The sequence below is a fragment of the Candoia aspera genome, chromosome 8, assembly GCF_035149785.1.
Source record: "Candoia aspera isolate rCanAsp1 chromosome 8, rCanAsp1.hap2, whole genome shotgun sequence".
In the NCBI taxonomy this organism is placed as follows: domain Eukaryota; kingdom Metazoa; phylum Chordata; class Lepidosauria; order Squamata; family Boidae; genus Candoia; species Candoia aspera.
In genome coordinates, this window is record NC_086160.1 from 7,009,867 (window position 1) to 7,032,148 (window position 22,282).

Consider the following 22,282-nt stretch of genomic DNA (forward strand, 5'->3'; position numbering starts at 1 on the left):
GCAGCTATAAGCCTCTCATAAAATCTAACTTAGCAATCAATCTTTCTGTATTCATACAGATGGGCTGGCTGCTAACTGAATTGGTTCACAGCCTGATGGACTATTGAATGCAAGCCTGTTATCTACTAGCCACCTGGGGAAGAACATTAATTAATGGACCATGCGTAGTCTTCTCTTCTTTTTCTTCACCTCCTCTGCCTTCACCTTCTCCTGCTCCTCACAAAGCACATTGGCCATTCAAAAGAGACATCAGAACCTTTCCCCAAATCAGAATGTACGAATGCCATCTAGAGATTTTCCCCAGCTATTTTCACAGGGTCAAGGGACGCCCTCCTCCAGGCTTTCTCGTCATGATGCTAACAGTTGCAAATCACAAATCAGTAGATGGAATTGCCTTCGACCTGAAAGTCCTGAATAGAGAAAAACAATCATTTTTCTGAGGAGAGTTGCTGCTGCAGCTTTTGCTCTTCATTTGTTTCAACATGGTGTTTGTCCCACTTCCTCAGTTGTCCTACCTCCTCCTTCAGTTCTGCGTCGTCGTTAGAATTAAAGCATTGCACGCTTTCTTTGAGCAATAATAGGCTTTAAAATACCTCTTATCAATGGTAAAATTGGCACGGCATGCACTTAACCAAGTTAATGCATTCCCTGATTAAATAGGCAAACTTCTAAAAAGTTCCAAAAAACCCTGCTGAATAACGCCATGGGTACCGCCTACCTACCAGAAGTGAGTAATTGTCCTTTTCTTCTCTTTTCATGTGAAAATGTCATCATACGTGAGTTCCCAGTGCTCACCGCTGCTTCATAAACTCAAGTCAACAATGATGTGTTCAAATATTTGTGTGTGGCCTTTAAAACTGGAAGCAAAGAAAAAATCTCGTCTATCGGTTGACACAGCTGTGAAGGAGCGAGGTGCCTGCACGTAGATCTCCTTAAATATTTTAAAGAGCTTTTTCTCGTCGTCCCACTGGAATATTTGGGAGAAAGTATAGTCACTTCCCAGGGCAAGGTAGTGATGGTTCTTAAAGGCGAAAGGCTGTAGGGTCATGGCTCCCCGGGAAGGAAGAGCCTGAACCTCCACGAAGTGTTTGCTGTTCCATTTCATTACTCTTGAGTCGCCGATAAACCTGGTGAGTGAGATGTAGAGGTTGTCCTGTATTCGAAAACTTTTCACAGCCAACACATCTTCCATGTTGGGTATCTCACTGTGTGGAAGAAACTTTCTGAAATTTTTGTTCCACTGCAGGATAATAGGAATCTGCGAGCGACTTGACAGGATCAGATGAGATTTTCCATCTATATCAACAAACTCGGCATCTGTGTCCCGGAACCATTCATGCAGGGACTGGTAAGAGTAGAACCCCTTGTTGTTCCATTTATAGACAGTGGTCAAACCAGCTTTTGAACTATCCGCAATGACAAAGAAGGTTTCACTCTCTATCTGAAAGAGTTCTATATCGTTTGGCTTGGAAATGCGGGAAACTTCTATGTCCTGGAATTTGACAAATTTGGTCCAGCTTTCCTCATACTTATAAATGTGGGAGCCACCAAAGAGTTGAGCCACCACCACAAAAACCTGATCTTCAATCAGGATAGCTTTGCAACCCACTATGGATTGACCTGTTGACTCAAACAAAGTAACTATGTTAGCAAAGTACAGACCTACTATTTAAACAAGCCATTGGCTAAGTAGTTCTCATTGTTTTCAAGGTGTCTGGAAAATAGGGCCAGACATCTTTCCATTGAGCATATCATGGTTACAAATGTGCAAGCCTAATTAGATCAACCTCAACCAGATTCACATATTACAGCAAGCCATAAAATGGTTTATTTTGTTTGGCTTAGCATGTGAATCCATTCAGTTAGGATGTCTCAGGTGGGTCTGAGGACTTTTTATGTTAACTTTTATCAGACAACGAAGCTTTTGATACACTTAATGTTGTAAAGTTGTACACAGCAGCTGTCAATATCTGTAAACAACTGAGTAATTTTATTTCTCTTGAGTAATATGCTCATATGGAACTCTTTAGGCAATTTTTACACTGTTGGTATTTAAATACTGTTTTACCAGCACTCAGTCACAGAAATCCAGGCAACCATTATGTGGCAGCAAACAATTAGATTCTTTAAGATTTATTTTCTGGCATCTAGTGGGCATCTAAATTTTTGCATCTGTAGTATGATACAGGTCTACCTTATAAATGCATTTGAAGTCTTCCCTAAGCAGGAGACCCTCAATGAATTGTGGCAATAGTGCCTTACTGCACTGGAGGATCTCCTAGGTCACCATGAAAAATTAGCCTTACCTAGATTCTCAATAGCAATTATGGCACCACTAGATCTCTGTTTAGAAATTTGGAATGTGTGGAGTCCTTGGTGCTCTCTGAGCTTGGTTGTTTGCTGATGATGTTACCTAGTTGGGTAATGAAACATCTGCAAGCAAACAACTATGCTCAGAGAGCACCAAGGACTCCACAGTTCAACCCTGAGCTACAGATATTCTCTTCTATTGGATTTGAAATATGCACCCTTGCATAAGGGAAAGGGGGGAAGTAAAACTCAGCTGATCCCAAGTTTTCCTGGGTTGATCAAGAATTGGCCAGTGGCCTAGAAGAGGACTGTGGTTTGAGATTGTTACTGCTGCTAGAACGCTGCTGGCACTGAGGTCCTTCTCTTGCAGATATCAGCCAAGTGTTTCGTGAGAAAATGCGGTGGTGGTCACTTGGTTAGGGAGACAACAAAATTTCAGCCTAAGTGTGCATCTTGCAGCTGTAATAAAAGCTTTCCATCTCAATCTGTTTTTTTCTTTTGGGACTGCCTGGTTTAGACATGCCTGGTCATCCTGGGGGGACCTCCTGTGTTTACCCAGATAAAGGGAACAGGGATCTCAACCACTGTTCCTAAATCTAACACCAATGATACATTTAAAGGGAATAGATTAAGATTACAGGTGAAAGTTTAAGCTTTTGCGTTCCACTGCCGTCCTCCCAAACCTGCTGTTTTCTACTAGGAAAACCAGGTGGGACAAGGCTTACAGTAGCCTCCTCCTCAGTGTTATGGCTCCAGACCAATCTTAACCCCTTCTCCAGCTCTTGGATTGTCATTGCTAGTTTTTTCTCGTAGCAGATTCAGACATGGATGAACAGTGCAGAGCTACACAATCAGAAATGGGCCAGAGAGTCCATCCCATTGGATGCATGGTGTGTTATCCTGAGAAATCAAATATACATACAAAATGGAGTGTGCTTCATGAAATGCTGTGCCATAATATAGTTGCCAGAGATGCCACAAGCCTGTCATTTTTACTGCAGCAGGGTACCATAGCTATGCCTCTTCAAATTGGTGTTTAGTGGCTCCCAGTAAGATTAAACACAGTTAGCAATTCTGTAGAGGTAAACCTATCCTAACCAAAGAGATCCACACAGCATTCCACTTCTCTATGTAGATAATCTTTTTTTCTCATAGCAATATACTTTAGAGAGGCTAAAGATATTTCTCCCCCTTGTCTCCTATGAATTATTGTCGGTTGGGATCTAGTCATTTTTTTCCTTACCCAAGATTCATCCAGTTGCACCTTGTAGTTCAGAAATCCATTTCTTGCCCCAGCTAGAACATGCTTCATATCTCCACAGTACCCATTTTGCAAGTTAGTGCTAATTTTAATTTGCTCCATGGCTCCAGCTGAATTTCCCAAGAGACCAGTAAGAGATAACTCTTCCAAAACCTCAAAAAAACCTCAACACCTTCACTGAATTAGAAAATCCACCCAATACCCCAAAACTAAGCAATTAAACTTAAGACAGAAGCATTCATTTTTTACCAGTAATGTTGTCATAACTCCTGAAGTTCTTCTCAATGTGATCCCATTCTAACACCATGCAGTTTTCCATACTGGGCTGTGCAATGGCTACATAGACATCATTTTTTGAGTTGAATGTGTCAATCGACACTGACTGGTAGGGTAAAATCTGATGAACAACAAAATCTGTAATCATATTTAATTGAAAACAAACATGTTACAATTGAACTTGGCAGGATACATGAAGTTGTTAAGTGTTTACTGCAGTGTTTCTCAACCTTGGCAACTTCAAGCTGTGTGGACTTCAACTCCCAGAATTCCCCAGCCAGCCATGGGAGTTGAAGTCCACATAGCTTGAAGCTGCCAAGATTGAGAAACACTGGTTTACTGGAAATACCTGAATTGGTGAAGCTAGCCCTGAGCTACAAGAATATATACTATTATTTCTACACATTCATTCAGATTCTCCAGATCCCTTCCTAGCTCTTGTTGCCTGTTGTATAATCCACATATTATGGTGGGGGATTCTGAATTAATCCGTGGAGAAAACAATTAACAACTGAGCATGTTATTTCTTTCATGCTGTCCTTAAAAGACGCTAAAAGACAGCAACTTAAATGTTATGATCCGTTTGCTCCAAAGTGAGAAGACTCAGAAGGACAATTTTAACCATTTGTTTCATGGGGCAAGACTCTGAAGAATTCTGCTTAACACTGTTGCAACAGTTCATAAAAAAAAATAATCCCATTTCCATTCTATAGATGGGCCATGAGAGTGTTACTTCCCTAATGGCTTTGTCCTGCTTTTTCAGCGTTTTCCTTCTCCTGCTGTTCTTTGGAAAAGTAGAACACAATTTGCTGATTTTATCCCTTCTAAGCACAATTTCCCTTTCCCCATTAATGATCAGATTAAGTAGCAACTGTTTGGCTGGAAAACTTCCAAACCCCCCTCCCTTGTCAGATCTCTGGTTGCAAAGTGAAAAAAAAAAAAGCTTTCAATTCAGCATTAGAGAAGTTTCAAGACATGACCAAATTGCATAGATCGCTTCTCCTTAGCCTGAAAGTTGTGACGTGATCTTTGTTGGGGAGCAAATAGATTAAACATCAATAACAATAATATTTTGTTGCCCTTCGCCCTACAATCTCAATCTTTATAACACCAAAACAGGCCAATTTTATTAGTCTGGTGGGAGAAGAAGATTGTTACTGAGAATGATTCATGCGTGGATCCTCCTCTTATCCCAGTTGAAAAGTCTTGAGCCTTAACTCAAAGAATATGATTTCAATTACTACATCACTGATATTACTGGTGAAAAATCATAAACAATACTAATGTTGCATATACTTATGAAGGAATAAGGAAAATGCACGTGAAGAGAGAGCATCAACAGGAGTTTTGCACATGGTCTGGTCAATACAGATAATTGCCAACAGATGTTAAGACAATCTGAACTGATGAAAAATTCTTCATGCATGACCCAGCTAATGGGCAGTTTTGTACAATGCTCAGATTACTATGAAGTGTATCATTCTCAAATGGAGAAAGATATGTTGAAAATAATTAGGAAAAGGTGAGAAGTAGCAAGAACGTAGCAACTGTCTGTAACTCTTTAAAGCGGCTATGTCTTTTCCAATCATGCTGCCCTGTGCTCTGATGCATCTTTTCTGAATTAGTCCTGGAATATTGCCCAGCTATACATTATTAGCCAATAAATATACTACCTGAGTGAGAGTCCTATGCTGTCAGAAAAACTTTCTATGCCTTCATGAAACGTTTATCATCTCCAGTGTTTACCTATGTCCCCAATGAACTCATTAAGCACAAAAGTTGCCACATGGAGTTAATGGTCACTTCTTGACCCAGTCCTTTACAAGAATGAATACTAAAGCAGATATAAACCCAGGGATCATTAAGGAAACTTTAGATTATATTTTTGTAAGAGGAGGAGGAAAATTTGAAATAAGAGGTGCGCATGGCTGTGGCTATTACTGCTGAGACACATGGATGTACTGCATTACTTGGAAAGGCCACATGCCTAACTATTTTTTATCTCTTTTTCATTTCCTATCCATCACATCTCCATGTAGCTTTATTATTTATTGTCTCCCCTTCTTTTTGCTGGGCCACCATCTCTTACCCCATGTCCATCTTGGACTTTGGCGGGGTGTTTCTTCTAGGAGACAGAAGAGACTTGTATGAACGTGGGCACCCTTGTATGTGTTCAGTGTGAGAAAGTGGTCTGAGTGCATGTGAGAGAGAACATGGTTCATCTAAGCAAATAGTGGATCAACTGAATTTACTGAAGGGGCGTATTACTTTACAGGCAATTCACTTTAATCCATATTTATTAATCCTTTTTTTCTTTTTTCTTGGTCCTAGGTCTGTCAGTCCCTTTGAGAATAATAGAAGACACCCACTAATATTTTCCTGTTCTAGGATTCCCGTTGTTGTTGTTTATTCGTTTAGTCGCTTCTGACTCTTCGTGACTTCATGGACCAGCCCACGCCAGAGCTTCCTGTCGGTCGTCAACACCCCCAGCTCCCCCAGGGACGAGTCCGTCACCTCTAGAATATCATCCATCCATCTTGCCCTTGGTCGGCCCCTCCACTCTCCCTAGCATCAGCACCTTGGTGGCATAAATATCCAGGCTTGGTTTCATCTAGCGTTAGAAACTTAGTTTGACATCATGGGCATTACACAAGACATTTCCCTTCTGTCCTAACAGTCAGAAATCACGCTGAGACGAGGAGTAGGTCTCTAGTGTTTATTACTGCTACATAAGACAGAAAATCCTAACGAACTGAAGAAGCGTGGGAAAAACCCAGACAGATGAACCCCAAAAGTGGGGTTGAATGTCATGCTGCCTTTAAAACAGCTCCATTCTCCTATTGTTTTATGAAACACAGCAATAGCAAGAGTGCAATCAAAAAGGAGGCACCCATGCATAAAAAGGGAAAAATAAGCCACAGATAATATTCTATCCAATCTTTTCTCTATTTGCAGTAGACATTTCTCTAAAGAGAAAGGCAACATTTCATTTTAACTGTGGCTTGCTTGGGTAACTAGAATAGGAGAAAACAGTGCATTTCTGCCCTTTCTTTGAATCTACAATTAAATGCTGAGTTTCAGGTCAATCTAGATGTTCCAGAGTACACCTTCATTTTATGTCTCTCTGACCCCTACAACACAGAATGAAACTCATCATATGACATGAACAAATTACATTTCTTCCCTGGGTGTGTTCCATAAGTGGCCACCATTAGCACGACAGACAAACATGTAGCTATCATATAAACAATAAAAAGTGTTATGGCATCCTGGAATGCAGAAATAGTCACAGGATGCAGGTATTCTGGAGACTGGAAAGAACATCAGTTAAGCATCAGACCAAGGCCATCTCTAACTTTTAATTAATTCCATCATTAACTTTAGCTAGATTTTCATACAAAGGCCATTGTAATTGTGTGATCCTATGGATGATTAATAGGAAGTCCCAGTATGTTTATTGTGGCTTGTTTCAGACTATTATAAAGTTGCAAAGAACTAAAGGCAATTGAATAGTCTTCCTGTATCTGATGGTCTCCAGATCTGTTGAATGATAACCCCAAAAATCCCCACTTGTGTTGGGTGAGAAAGACTGAATTTTCACACCAAGATACCTAGAGACCACCAGGTTGGGAAGAAGGGCAATAGAATAAAAGATTTTTTTTAAAAAGGAAAGGTTCAGAAATGGGATAGGTAGAAAGACAGATCGATCTTGAGAATTTTGTGCAGGATTAAAAAGAGGAAAGGAAACAGTCATTTTTATATTGTATCAGTAAAATGGACTCTTTTGATTAATCATCATCAGTATTCATATAAAGAATAATGTGGCAATTAAAAAATATCGTGCTATTGTTCCAAAAACGCAAAGAGTTCTATGAAAAGGCAAACATTCATTATTACTAATTTGCAAATAAAGTATACTTTCTAAAATACCTGTGGTGGTGCATTCATCATCAAAACTTGAGGCATCATTTAATTTCTTGTCCTGAAATTCTGCTGGACCAACACACAGGACTTCCGAAACAGTGGAATTTGTCATCTTTAGCCACAGAAACAACCACTTGGCTTTGCAGTCACACTCAAACTTGTTTCCCCTCAAATCCCTAAAAATACATTAAAAATAAAAGTGTTTTGCAAAGATTTTGGAGTCCAAAGTCAAGAGATCCTTGCAATGTTTTCTTTTCAAAATACTGGAGCAGTTCAGACTTGACTGTAGTCAAGAAATAAGTAGTCACAAAATGGGATCTTTAAAGGCAGTGCATTGAAAGGGGGGAAGTTGTTTGTCAACGAAGTTTAATTAATAAAAGTGCTTTCTGTCATTTATGAGCTCCACAAGAAAGCAAAAAATAACCATTCCCACTGATTGGACTGAGAAGTGACTTTCAAGGATAATTTAAGGACACAGGTATTCCAACCCATGGCAATATTCTTAGGTACCGATTCATTCTTTAAATAGTAGTCCAAGAGCCTCATTAGCTGATGCCTTCATAATATTGCCAGGACTTTAACATGATTGGAACCAATTAAGAAGGGCTGAGTAATTAAGAAGTGCGTGAATCCAGAGACAGCAGAAGAATAACATGCAAAATACAAAGACAAATGTCTACCACTGCTTTTTTATTATTATTATTCTCTCCCACAGACTGAAAGTATTTCTTCATGCTCTTAGGAGTGAAATAGCACAAGCTTTTAAAACCAAGGATGAGATTAAAAACTGTCCTGAGTGCCAAAACAAGTGCACAAGACATCATCTGGTCTTCCCTGTTACATCCCAGCTTGCTGTTTTTGCCATATATAAATGCCATCATCCCCTACCACCAGGCTGGTTGAAGTTAATGGAGCTTCTAGTCCAACACAACTAGAAAGCACTAGGTTTGAGAAGGCAGTTATATATCACTTTGGGTTCCAGATTTTAACAACTTAATCAAAATTCTTCTAGAGCAGCATAGAACTAAGGTTGTCCCCACTGGGGCTGTTAGAGAAGAACTACAAATGTGAACACCTAAATAAAAACACAAAAATTGTAAGGTTAACACTATATGCCACATGGTTGGCTGTGGTACTTTTATCACCATAGCCAACAAATATTTTCTTGTGTTCCAAGAAGATGGTCTTGATGGAGACATGCAAGAACCTTTGCAAAAGGGGCTGAAACATTTTTTAAGTCCAGAATAATGAGACAGCATTCAGAATTGGCTCAGGCAGACAACTCCCTAACTCACTGAACTATAAGAAGGAAGAGGAGGCACAGCTCAATCAGACTTGCAAGCTTCTGTTATTAGAGCCAATAGCAATAAAAATAGTTTTAGCCTTCCCGTGGAGTTGGCTTCCTGGTCTGGTCTATCTAGTGGGGCTGACATCCAGATGATCTTTAATTCTTTTTTGTCTAAAATAAAAAGTGAGAGTAAGTTCTGTGTAGTGATTAAAGGCCCTAGGCTAGAAACCACGTAGTTTGCTTGGCCAGAACCCAAAAGGAAATTTTCAACTCTCTATAGAGCCTACAGCTACGGGATTTCCTTGGGCTCTCCATGTATCTCAAGCCTCTTCATGTACTATCTATGTCAACTTTGGTTTCTAGAGAGCTACTCTCAGATGCTCATTGGGCACTGATGAATAAGAGAAGCTTGTTGATTATAGGGCTCACCCTTTAGAACAGTGTTTCCTAACCTTGGCAACTTCCAGGTGTGTGGACTTCAACCCCCAGAGTTCTCATCAATGCCCATGCGGGCTGTGGAATTCTGAAACTTGAAGTCCCCACGCCTGGACATTGCCAAGGTTGTAAAACCCTGCTTCAGAAATTTGCCAGTGTTGTTAGAGTTTCTATTTCCTTTGGCACTGCATTCAGTGGCAGACATTTATCTGCTTTTTTTATTTATAATGCAAAGCTATATCTTGCGTGTATTATATGGCACACTCTAGTGGTCCTGAATTATTTCAAATAAATAAATACATTAGTAAAAGAACAACCATTCAAATCCAGCAGAGAGTCAGAAAATGAATGAGAACAAATGTGCTCAATGTTAGTCCTAATTTCAAGTCTTAACAGCTAAAATGAAATTCTGAATGCTAAGATCAGGTTTAAAATCCACAGAACAGTAATAACATGATTTAGCTTTACTTACAGTTCAATCAGAGAATCTAAGTCACTAAAGATGTCTCTTGGCAATGCTTTAATCTGGTTATTGGCCAGAGAACTGGAAAAATAAAATTAGATGTTAAAATGGTGTTAAAAACGACTGGAACCATATAGACAACAACTAAATTCAATAACACTTAGCATTGTTAATCATTGGAAGCTGCTCAGTTCCCAGTGTTGACATAGAAAATAATAGGATTAGGGACAAAATTAATAAAAACGTCTAAAGTGGACAGAAACCCAAAACATTTCAGAAGATCAGACAATGCTGAGTTCACTAGCATTTTTAAAAAATATACATATAGCATTGCATATTGTAGAGTATTATACTGAATCATGAAATCTTGATGGATTTTCATTCAGCCCTTTTGGACCAGCTATCCAGTCTTCGACAGAGAACTAACTTCTTATGTTACCAGCTGTTAATTATGCATCGACCTGACTGCAAACAGCCTCTATGAGATCACGAAAAACATTTTGTCCCCTTAGAGCCATGGCTCCAGTTCAGAAGTGATTAGCCACAGACCAAAGACAGGTACAGCCACCTAGGAATATTATCACAGTGGAGAAAGATGTCAATAAGGACTACAAAACCCATTTTGGGAATGCTGAGGAGCTCTGAGGGACAGAGAGATCAAACCTGACCTAAATACCTTCCTGAATGAGTGCAAAAAGAGGTATGTTGGGCTGAGTTTGCATGGCATGCAGGGCTAAACATGGTTCGCTAGTTTCCAGCTCAGTGTTCTGTGCACTAAGCCAGCCAAGGTGATAGGCTTATGGTTCACACCATAACTGCATTATTTCATGAAGTCATGGTTTGATTAGCTGTCAACTAGCATGCTGCACAAACATTAGGCATGTACGACGCTTTCTGAGCCAATTTTCAAAAACATCTTTTGGAGCACGCAAGGGTCTAAAAATAGTCCCTCGCTGCAACTCTTTAAAGCAGTAGCATCTTTTCCAAAGATGGCATCGCTGCACTCTACAGCTGTCCCATAATCCCAGGGAAAAATGCAGCCACTTTAATGGACTATGGTTGTTCAGCCACACAACCCACCTCTTTGGAATCAAAGCCAATGTCCGGCTTGGACTTGATAAGTAGTCACTCCCTTAGATCTCAGAACTTCACACGAGGGACCCACCATTTGCTTACAGACAACATCAACAACTGCTAATTTCTTCATGAGACAAGGTGCTATCTGATATCTAGTTACTGTGGAGTGGTGTTAAAAACACAATTCGAGTGATAAACTTATGGGCATGAATCCAAGCTAATTACAGTGAAAGTAAATATAGGATTTAAACATTCCAGCATAAATTGTTTTGTATCAGTGCAAGCTAGTGAGAGCCAGTTTGGTGTTGTGGTTAAGGCACCAGGCTAGAAACCAAGGGACCGTGAGTTCTAGTCCCGCCTTGGGCACAAATCTAGCTGGGTGACCTTGCGCCAGTCCCTTTCTCTCAGCCCTAGCAAGAAGGCATTGGCAAACCACTTCTGAAAAACCTGTCAAGAAAACTGCAGGGACATGTCCAGGTGGTCTCCGAGAATTGGACATGATTGAAAGGATTTGGAAAAAAAAAAAAAGGCTGGTAAAACTTCCAACGCTGTAAAATCTGAATGCAAACATGTCTGAAGGGGGCACTCTTCTAAGTTCCTATCCCAGAAATGTTTTAGTACCCCTCTCCTACACTTCTCATGCCAAGAATTGTAACTGTTCCTATATCTTCTTCCCAGAATCTCAGGTTGGTTCCAGCAGGAGAAACCAAAGTGTAATACCAGACTTGCACCCGTCCTGATGAACACCTATAATTATTTCCTTAATCAAAAAAGGAATATTGAAATAAAACATTTGCATTTGAAAAGGAATTGAATGTATTGTATACCACTTCGAAAAATTTTGGGGGGGATGGCAAGTGGTGTACTAATGTTTTCAATTAAATGGATGAGCCTGTTTTAATAATACTATTTTTCCCACACATTTAACACATTGATTACATATTTTAAGCGGGTGCATAAGCGTGCTGAATTATCATGTTTCATCAACATCTGAAGCAGGATTTATTTAGCATTTAGCCTATTTCAGTATTTGGTCTTGGCTGCAACAAATCTGCTTTTATAAAGATATGTTTAAGGAAAAGGTAATAGGACCATCTGTGTCTTTTTTAAAAAAAAAAAAAGCTCATATTCCCCATCCACTTTTCTTTGAAGTCTTCAACTGTTTTTATTTTTATTTTATTTTTTTCAATTGTCTTGGTGTAAATTGCCAACATCTCTTCATTCATGGACAAAGTATTACTTTGGCTAGTAACACTACATAAATCCAGTTCTTCTGGATCTTAGAACCAGCTCGCAGGACTAATTCCAACTGGTTGAGGAAAACTGGAGTTTTGGGGAACTTAGTTGAAGAAATAATGTGCTAAAAAACAGAAGGGAGCAAGGGAACAAGACTGGAGTAACGGCTGGTTGAAATTTCAGTGACCCTCCCTGTTCCCCTGACAGCTACTGGAGTGAATTGCTGGTCTTAAATTTCTATATGGGTAACTCTTCTAAAAGCAACAGAAGCTCAGCCGTATTGAAAAGAATAGCCTGTTCATACTACATACATCCCTACATACATAGAGGTCACACTAATACCTTTCAGGATAACAGGCTATATAAATTGAAATCAATTAATTAATTAATAATGAACATTATGTAAAGTGCAGAAAAAGAGTAATAAGCAGTCAGGTAAAGACATTTAAGGCAGGAGATAAGACACCCAGGGACACAGCCATTGTCATTTCTTCTGGCATGTTGTACTAAACCCAAACCAACCAGATAATGGCTTATCATGATCTGTGAAGTCCACCATTCTGGTTGGCAAAACATGGTTTATGCCGCAGTATTTTGGGTGAACCAGAACACAATGATTTATTTGATAAGCCACATTTAAAACAAATCACAGCTTACTGTAACATGTGGACCTAGCATTGAATATCATTTAGACATAAACATAACTGTGGTAACAATGATTCAAAATGTGAATTTCTTCTCATGGAAAGAGAGCATATAATCTAAATGATTTGTGAAGAAGATCTTACGAGGATCTCAGAGTACATCCTCTTCCATTCTCAGCTGAAGATTTGTTGATTCTTTGGTCTTAAAAATGTGTTGTGCTCATCTATATGTAATGCCGAGCCAACAGTTTTAAAATTATAATTTGCTGAACGAGCCACCTGACTCCGTGTAAGAACAGATGAGTTCATAAACAAACCACTTTAAGGCTTAGATATATGGACAAACCAGGGTAAACATTTATTGAAAGCAATGTGGACTTACTGTTTCATAAGAAACAAGATATGCAAAAAGCAGGAGACGGTGGTAGGAGTTTCCTCTGCATTATACTTGTATGCATAGACACATGAAATATAATTCCATGCTACTTAGCCAGGCATACTAGCATGTTCAGGCTTAAGCAAGATATAAAGTATTCAAATTAGCATGAAAAAACTTACAGATGGGTCAGGTCTCGAAGACCACGAAATGCATTTCTTGAAATGGTTTCAATTTTATTTCCTTCAATAAATCTAAGCAAAAAGAGTTATATGGAGATATAAAGAGGAGAGGTTAGGGCAATAGAAAAAGCAGGATGTTCAGGAACAAAGAACTGGAGAAATGCAGAGGAGGATGCAACACAAAGGGCATTATTGACCCTTTATTGGTCTCGAGGGTTGCTGTAATTTGACCAAATAGCTTCTTGTCCGTTTGCCTGCATGTTATACAGATGAGAAGCATTGCCAAGGAACAGTGCAGAAACTCTAGGTAAGCACTGGAGCTACTGAGTAGGCTTGGATAAGGTGGCTTTTTTCCCTACAGAAACCTCCATGCTGCCACCATTTCCATTTTGCAATGCTCCCTCGAAAGCAATTATTTTCACAATTATTTTCACTGCCACCAACCTTGAAACACCGAGAAACATGCAAGAACCAATCAATGTACCATCCAGTCCCTAATAAGAAACTGCAAAAAATAGCATCCTGTCCATGTCCCACTCCCAAACAGCCTTTTTCTCAAAAAAGGAGGAAAAAAAATCTGAGCTATCACTATGAGAAGGAGCTGCAAAGCTGCCATGGCACTATTCCTCTATTGCATTTAAGACCAGTGAAAAAATAACGTCTTGCCACCTTGCTGTGATGGAGGGAATTTACTTGTGCCTGAAATATAAGGAGAGGCAATAATGCCTACAATAGGGAACAGGCCTGCTCACTAGCTCTACAACGTTTCACCATTGCAAGTGGAAAAATTGCCTTTCTTGTGATTTCAGATACACTGCAGCCAAGTTAGAAACAAGCTGCTGAAAAGAGGCAACAGTGTAAGATTCCATTGCTGACTTCCGAACCCAGAAATGCCCTATGTGGCTATTAATTTATCAGCTGCAATCACAGGACAGACATTTCGGGTTGAAGCATTATCTCCAAGTACTAGCTAAAGCTTGTCTAGAGCCATTTAAGCTACGTGGTACCTTGTTCTGCTAAATGCCTCCTAATTCCACCCTGGAAGGACGTGCTCTGGCCAGCAGGTTTCCCTGCTGCTGGATAAAGCAAAGAAATCACGACAGCTAGCCATAAGTTGATTTAGTTACATGTCCTGAAACATTATTTTTATTTATGTTTTTATCTTTCTGCAGTTCAAGGGTAAGTGGTTAAGTGCCGCACCCTCACTTGACTGACTCTGCTTTTCAAGACGGTTGGCATCCCCGTTCATAACACTCCTACTGAAATGTTTCTCCTACTGAGTCCACATAATGCATCCCAATTGGAATGAGATCACAAATTTAGCATCAGCATATCAGGCTAGAATCCAAAGCGTTATGCATATCAAAGGCTATGCTTCCCAGGGGGGCGGGGTGTCTTTAATTTGGCTGAGGAGGCCCCTCCCATGTCATAATGCAATGCTGTGTTTCAAGGTCTCTTGACCTGTGGAAGTGGTGTCACATTAGCATAGGCAGTAAAAGCTTTCTGCTCAAAAAAGTCACTTCGGAGCTTGTCCTTGGAACACAGATCCCCAGACACACCCAATGCAATGTCAAAAGGACACCTTCTCCCATTTCTGCTTCCCACTAGAGATTGCATGGGATTAGAGGGGCATATGCTTGCTGCACAAACAGCCAGAACATCTGTAAATGCGAAGCTTCAGCATTTGGGGGTTGCAGAAATGCAGCACCTGCTATCTTGCACATGACAAATTGCAGTGGCAGGTAGAACTTGCGGCATGAATGGCAATAGAGTAGAAATGTTTTCTCTCCAAGGACAGCATGCCACTCATAAATGATCACAAAAGCGTCATTTGTTTAAGTCTTCGCATAAGATAGTAGAAGCATTGACTTACAGGTACTCTAAGTGAAAAAGACCACCGAAGGCATCGTCCCGTATGACAGTAAATGAGTTAGAATTCAGCAGCCTAAAAAAAAAGGGGGGGGAATGCAGATATCAAGTCTAAAAAATAACACTTAAGCTCATCACTTTACAATTACATACATCCCTGGGGAAAGAAAAGAAATCATCCACGCAAAACTTCCCTGAGCATTTAGCTACACTTGCTGGGAATGTATGCAACTTGAACCCCAACAGATTGAGGCTACAAGGTCAGAATGGCTGATTTATACTTTTGGAAAAGAACATTATACCTTCACAGTGGATAGACAGAGACAAAAAGGCTGCAGGAGTGAGAATCTTGCCAACGTTAGGCTTGGCGGTCATTTTTTCACTGACCCCTTGACCACAGCCCATTAAAACAAAATGGGGGCCAGGTGGAAGAGGGTTGGGCTACAGAAACATGGATGACAGCTAGATGGCGGCAAAGAACTACAGAACACTCTTAACTCTTTCACCCCATCTAGTTCTTGCCGGGATGTATGCTTGCAACCCCAATTTGGTGACGCTAGAGTAGATATAGTATATTTCCATTTTTTCCATATCTGATGTTTGTTCCTGTTAACTTCAACTGACTATTGGTCTGAGATGGAGCGCTTTTCCAGACAATGAGAAGCAGGCACATTATCAGAGGAGTAGCTAGACCTTTGCTCACCAAAATACGGTTCCCAGGCAAAGTCCTAGAGTTTTCTCCAGCAGGAATGCATTTACAGCCATTCATTTTTATGGGTGAAATTACAGTATACATTTGGCGTTGTCTGTTAGTAACCAAGTCTGTCCTTTTCTTGCACAGACTCTATCTTGGAGTCTTGTCTTTGATTAGAGGAACCTTCCTCAACTTGGAGCTTTGCAGATATGAAGAAGAACTCCCAGAATTCCTAACTACTTGGGCCATGGCTGTACTTCCTTGGAATTCTGGGACTTGTACCAAAATATCTGGAGAACACCAGTTGGGAAAGGCTGTGCTGGGATGTGATAAAAGGATTAGCAAGATATGGAAACTGATTGAGATACAAAGGCCAACATGGCTCATCTTTACTATCTTAATATTTCATTGTCCCATTTGTTTTGTATTTTAGAAGTATACAGAGCAGCATAAACTGTTCCATTTATATGGAATATTCCACAAATAATAACATAAAGATCCATATAATTATTTTTACTGAAGCCATGGAGGGTATCCATTAAGACTCCCAGCCCCATTTTTATGGCCCTTGGATCCAGCCATGACTGTGGAAATTCAGCAACTAACCAATTACACAATGGTGCAGCTTTCCTCTGGGTTTTGCCCCCAGAGCAAGAAAAACAGGTATGGTCAATATATCAACATTTTACAAAATCTCACTCTCCCAAAAGAAAGAGAGAGAAATTCTTTGATGACATTGTTACTATTGTACATCCCACAGTTGCAAAATTAAGTTTGACCAACTCTGCTGAAAGATCTAACTCAGATCAGCGAAACCATTTCCACAAGCAGTGTTCCCTTGATCTTGACCTCCAGGATGCTGCTCTTAATAAAAAGGGGCATACACAGAGCAGAAACAACTGACCAGCTTCATACCATAGTTTGTACAACTGGAACCCCATAAATACATGGTGTGAAAGCCAGTAGAACATAGCAGTGAAGGTGTTGCACTAGGACAGGAGAACCCAGGTACAGCTATACCCTCAACTATGGAAGTTCATTGGTAGTAAAATTATATTCACTTAAGTCAAGTTATTTTTACTTTGGGCCGATTGCTCTCAACCCTGTCTGGGTAGCTGATTTTGGAAAAGAATTGGAGAAAGTAGTACTGTACTATGTAGAAGAGAGATTGGATATAAATCTCATGCAAAAATAAATGTATTGCAAGGGTAGGATCAGCTGCTTAGCCATTAATACATAGCCAGGAGCTTCTTCCTTACTCAAAAGAAAGGTGTGGGTGCTTTTTTGAATGCAAACCCATTAAAAACCCAAAGCTTACCGAGAGTGCTTTTGGGACAAAAAGTTATTCTGCATCCAATCTGTGAAGTAACACAGGGCACATCCACACCATCATAGGTTTCACTCCCCAAACTTACCAGTGAAGGCTTCATTTCTGCCAACTTGTAATGTAGAAAATGAGAGAAAATCACTGCCCCCAAATTTAGAGGGAGGGAAGTCCAGCAACTCTGAACTGAAGAACAAAGGAGAGAAACTACCACATTCTTCTGGAGGGCAGAGAGGGGGCTGCCAAGCCATCAAGAGGGATTCCACTTACAGGACCTGAAGCTGACAAGCTGGGGGAAGGAATGGGGCAAGTTCCCTCCAATGGAAAACTGAATGACAGCATCTAAAGAAAAGAAAGAGCTTCTCTCTTACTCAGCAGCTGAGATTGAAATAAACCAGGGCAAGTGGTGCGCAATCCTTGCACGGAAATGCCTTGAATTCATGCTTTCCAACACGTACCTTGGTGCCCAAGATTCACTCAATGCTACTGCTGGCCCTGAATTCTGCCCCAGTCAGACTTCCCAGTTGCAACTGAATGGAACTGGTTAAAATATAAGATGAATTGTACTACAATCTTAAAGCAGCCTTCAGAATATCTTATAAATCTATTCCACTCAGCAATCATACAAATACACTCAGAGAGAGAATTACGGGGGCAATTCTAGTATCATCTCCGGGGACTTATGGAAGCTATTTTAAATCCTTACTGCGATGTGGGGCAAAAACGTTCTCTAAGATCTGCCGCATTTTGGTTCCTATTTTGGTAAAGGGGTGGCATATGAAAAGAAAGGGGCACATGGGAAGGGGGGCTGCAAAGGGATGCTGGCAAGTGAGATGGGGACCCCCATGGACCAGGCTGCCTGTGCCTGACCCATAGATGTTATTACATGTCTGTAGAAAGATCCCTGGTTGCATGGTAGGACACTGCACAGCTTGTTTTGTTCTATTCCTTCCCCAAAAAAGAAAAACAAAAAAATTCATGTGAAAATTGGACTGCAAATAGTACATAGCAACCACAAAATGCACAGTAGGTGATGAGTATAGCTCATTTCAGACCCCCAAAATTGAAATCTAGCATAACAGTGACAGTGAGGATAATTTCTCCATAAGGAGTGAGAAGCTGGCCAGAATGGAACGGATTTCTTCAACGCAGACCCCACTATTTTGCCCCAACAGACTCTCAAGGTGGCTGACGGACTTTAAGAAACACAGAATGGAACATTAAAGTAATCACCCAGCTACAAGCAAGAGAGACTTTTTGCAATTTTACTGACTTTGGGCTCAGTGTTTTGTGCCACAATCGCCAGGGATGTGTACTGCTAGTGATGAGTGGCAGAGATGAGTGAAGTGCCAGAAGTGAGACTACCTTTCCTACCTGGGTGTAGGAAATTTACGCGGATCAAACTAGACTGTGGAGGAGCCTGTGCACCCGCTGGTTTGGCTGAAAGATGTAAGAGAGGTGTTACTCTGCAGCCTTCCCCGCTGCTGTGATCTCTGCTGTAGGAGACAGGCTTGCTTGCTCTGGAGATCTCAGAGGGCTTTCCTGAGGTTGTGGGTCTTCTCCAGCACCACAACACCATCACCGGCATAGTGTGTTTTTCATGTTTTGCCCACTTTGAATGAAGATGTCAGACCCCAGAAATTTTTATGATGTTCCCTCTCTTCCCACATCTTCCAAGTAAACTAACATGAATCAGAGAGGTTGCTTTACCACTGCACGGCGGTGAAGTCAGGGTTTTGCCCGTGGTGTTCCACAGAGTTTTTTTCTACGGCTCTTCAACTTTTCATTTGCTTTACTGGACCCCACAGTTCAGGTTTCACTCACCTGCTTCCAGATCAAGAGAAATCAAATTCACCATGTCTTTTTCATAAGGAACCAGAAAAAGGGGTCCCAAGGCTGTTGACTAACCAGGAGAGGGAAAAGGGAAAAAAAAAAATCCCCAAATAAGGCATTTTCTTCTGAACCTTTTTCATCCTGCTGTCAAGAGAAGAACATAAGCATATCCATGTTCTTAGTACTTACAGCAGCTGCAGGGAAGGCAGGTGAGAAAACATTTTTTCTTTTATTTCAGAAAAGGTTCCATTTACCAGGCTCCTGAAAAGAGGCAGCGGAACAGAAAAATTGATAGGAACCCATCGCAATACTTGTTACTGTAACCTTCCCCAACCTGGCGCCCCCAGACGTCTGGGTGATCATTTCCATCACCGGCAACTATCCTGCTGGGAAGGATGGGACCTGTCATCCCATGCAGGAGACCCTCCTTGGTGCCCCCTTACTGAGACTGTGCCTCTTTCATTCTGCCCAACATCTGGATGTACATGCACATGTTCCCATTTTGGATTAGGGCCATAAGATGTCCTCCAGGATCCCATTTCACCATCACCACTGGTCTAACCTCACGTCTCTCCAAAAGCCCCATTTCTTTGCTCATCTTTCGAGGTTACTGTTTTAAAACTTTGGGGAAGGGGGCACCAAAGAGAATTCAGCCACGGGAAGCAGGCTGAAAGAGGGCCGGACTCTTCAGTCCAACAGAAGTCTGCTCAGCTCCTACAAGGCTTACAAGCCTCGGTCTGGATGCCGCCGCCGCCGGTGCTGCTGCTTCTAAGCGCAGCAAGTTGAGCCCTCGGCCGTTCCCCAAAGCGGTGCCGCTCACTTGGAAGTTCACCCAGCTTGCGCGCCCCTCTCCCCCAGGCAGCGCGTGCCCGATCGTGGATCGCCTGGAGGCGAATCATTCCCTTCCTTTCCTGAATACGGCCACGAGCTCTACCACCCGAGCCTTTAGCTTAAAACACGGGTGCCTTTTAATGTCACGGCCTTTGGGCCTTTGGGCGCCTCTCGTGTGGAACTGCCCTGCACCGGCACCAGCACCAGCACCCGCACCCGACGGCGAGACTCTTGAGCAGGAGAACGCGAGGGGGCACCATCCTGCTGTAACCTTTTCCTTGCCTCCGACGCGGCCCGGGATGGGGGCAAAGTAGCTTTCTGTCCGCCCCGGCTCTCTGCCCTGCCCTGCCCTGCCCTGCCCTGCCCCGCACTTACAAGGAGCTGATGTCTCCGGGGAGGCTCCGCGGCACGCTGGCCGAGCCGACGCAGATGATGGACTCTTTGGTGCAACTGCAAGTGGCCGGGCATCGGAGCAGCTTCCTCAGCTGGGCGCGCTGCAGCAGGCACGCCGCCGCCAGGAGCAGGAGCAGCGGCCAGAAGGCGCCGCCGCCGCCACCGGCCCGCCCGCCAGCCATGCTGCGCTCTCCGCCGCCGCCGCCTCTCCTTCGGGCCCGGCGCGCCCGGGCTGAGCGAGGCTGCCGCCGCCGCCGCCGCCGCCGCCGCCGCGGTTGGAGAAGCTGGAAGTGGCGCGCCCGCCAGGCAGCATGCTGCAAAGGGGCTCGGCTGAGCCGCTCTCGCTCGCGCCCTCGCTCGCGCTCTCTGCTGCTGCAGCGGCGGCGGCGGCGGGGAGCCTTCTCTGCAAGGGCTGCAGCTGCTGCAGCGGCTGCTGCGGCGGCGGCGGCGCTGCCTCCCCGCCTTGGCTTTTTCGCCGGCCCCTGCGCCTTCTTCTGAATAATTCAGCCAGGGCCAGCTGGGAGAGTTTCCAAAGGCTACCTGTTCGCCCGGTGCCAGCTCTCTTCCCCATGTGCCCCTCCAGCCCCTTGGCATGGAAAGACCCCCTTTTCTTGGGAGGGCAAGGAGGTGGCGGTGCATGCCCGCCCACCTGACTTGTTTTAACCCAACCCCAACCTGGCAAGGTAGGCTAGGTTGACGCAGCCATCACTCTGTGGGCATTTGCCAGCTCCTCAGCTACGACCCTGGGCCTAGCAAGTGACTGGTGAAAATCCAGGTCCAGCAGCATAACCATGGTGCCACATTCCTTCTACTTGTGCATCTGAGGGTTGGGAACAGGGTGAGGTCATCGGCAAGGATTTGCACCCTTGATTCCACTCGTGCAATGTCTGCATCAGGATGTAGGGGAGTCCCACATAATCCCAAGAATCAGATCATGATGGCTTGGCCCACTGGGACTTGTAGGGGACAAACCCAGTGGATAGAGATAGCAAAGCCCATTGCTTCTACCTGTCTTCCCATCCTCTTCTTGGATAACAGCCCTGCTAAGCCTTGCAATACAACTTGTTAACTTGCTTAACTGAACTTCAGCATAACAGCTGACCCTGGTTCTCAAAACTTGCAAGTTCTCATAGAGGATTCTCTGGTGGAGAAGACCACCTCCTCCAGTCACTCCACCTTCTGACTGGTCCACTGTTCCAGGAGGAGAAACAGCAAGCTTAGGACCAGGATGGTACCAGGACTGGGTCTTCAGATCCCAAGCTGGAGAGTAGAGAAATTGAGATCTTCAAAGGGCCATCTTCCCAGACTTTGGGGACTGATGGCTTCCCTCCTGCTTGGCCTTAATGGGTAGGTGGCCCTTGGCAATGTCCTGCTGGGCCTCTTCTCACCTCTGCCCATTCCCAATTGGTGGAAACGGGAATTGGGCCAGGGCTGCGATGTTAAATATTTATTGTCTTTTTATACGACTAGACTTCAGACAACTCCTGGCAGTTGGAATACAATGTACAAAACGTAAAACAGTACTCAAAGATGAGATCAAATCACTGTTGAAAATGCTCTAAGCCTATTGACAGGAGGAGGCAGCTAAAATTAAATAATAAAAGGAGAACGCCAATGGGAATTAATGGCATGGATCCCTCTCGATTTAGGGCAACCAGATCTGGTAAGACAAACAGGAGCAGTATTAGAGCACATGGATCAGAGGGTGTTTGGTCTTTGGCTAAGGCCATCATTCAGGAAAGAATGTTCTCAATGTTCTCTTGCTATTAATAGTCTTTCTTATTGTTTGCTATGGAATAGTCTGAGGGAGCCTTCTCTAGGTTCCCTGCTGATGGATTTCTACCACGTAACTCTATGAAGTGGGAT

General features: G+C 42.5%; 1 protein-coding gene across 1 annotated transcript; it reads right to left on the reverse strand.

Annotated features, from left to right (window-relative positions):
- Nucleotides 1-327: 327 nt before the first annotated feature.
- Nucleotides 328-20,607, reverse strand: LGI2 (leucine rich repeat LGI family member 2). Its single transcript, XM_063310024.1, has 8 exons — nt 20,399-20,607; nt 19,382-19,453; nt 15,346-15,417; nt 13,473-13,544; nt 9,967-10,038; nt 7,778-7,947; nt 3,821-3,985; nt 328-1,620 (listed from the first exon to the last, which is right to left on the reverse strand). Exons 1-8 carry the CDS (start codon nt 20,596-20,598, stop codon nt 803-805), a joined length of 1,641 nt encoding a protein of 546 aa, XP_063166094.1. The 5' UTR covers nt 20,599-20,607; the 3' UTR covers nt 328-802.
- Nucleotides 20,608-22,282: the final 1,675 nt, after the last annotated feature.

Bases quoted from the DNA above. Each gene is read 5' to 3' on its own strand.
- LGI2 (XM_063310024.1), bottom strand. From the start codon at position 20,598: ATGGCTGGCGGGCGGGCCGGTGGCGGCGGCGGCGCCTTCTGGCCGCTG. The intron at 19,454-20,398 runs GTAAGTGCGGGG...GCCTCTTTTCAG, and splicing joins CCCGGAGACATCAGCTCCTT to GAGCCTGGTAAATGGAACCT. The intron at 3,986-7,777 runs GTATTTTAGAAA...ATATGATTACAG, and splicing joins TGATGAATGCACCACCACAG to ATTTTGTTGTTCATCAGATT.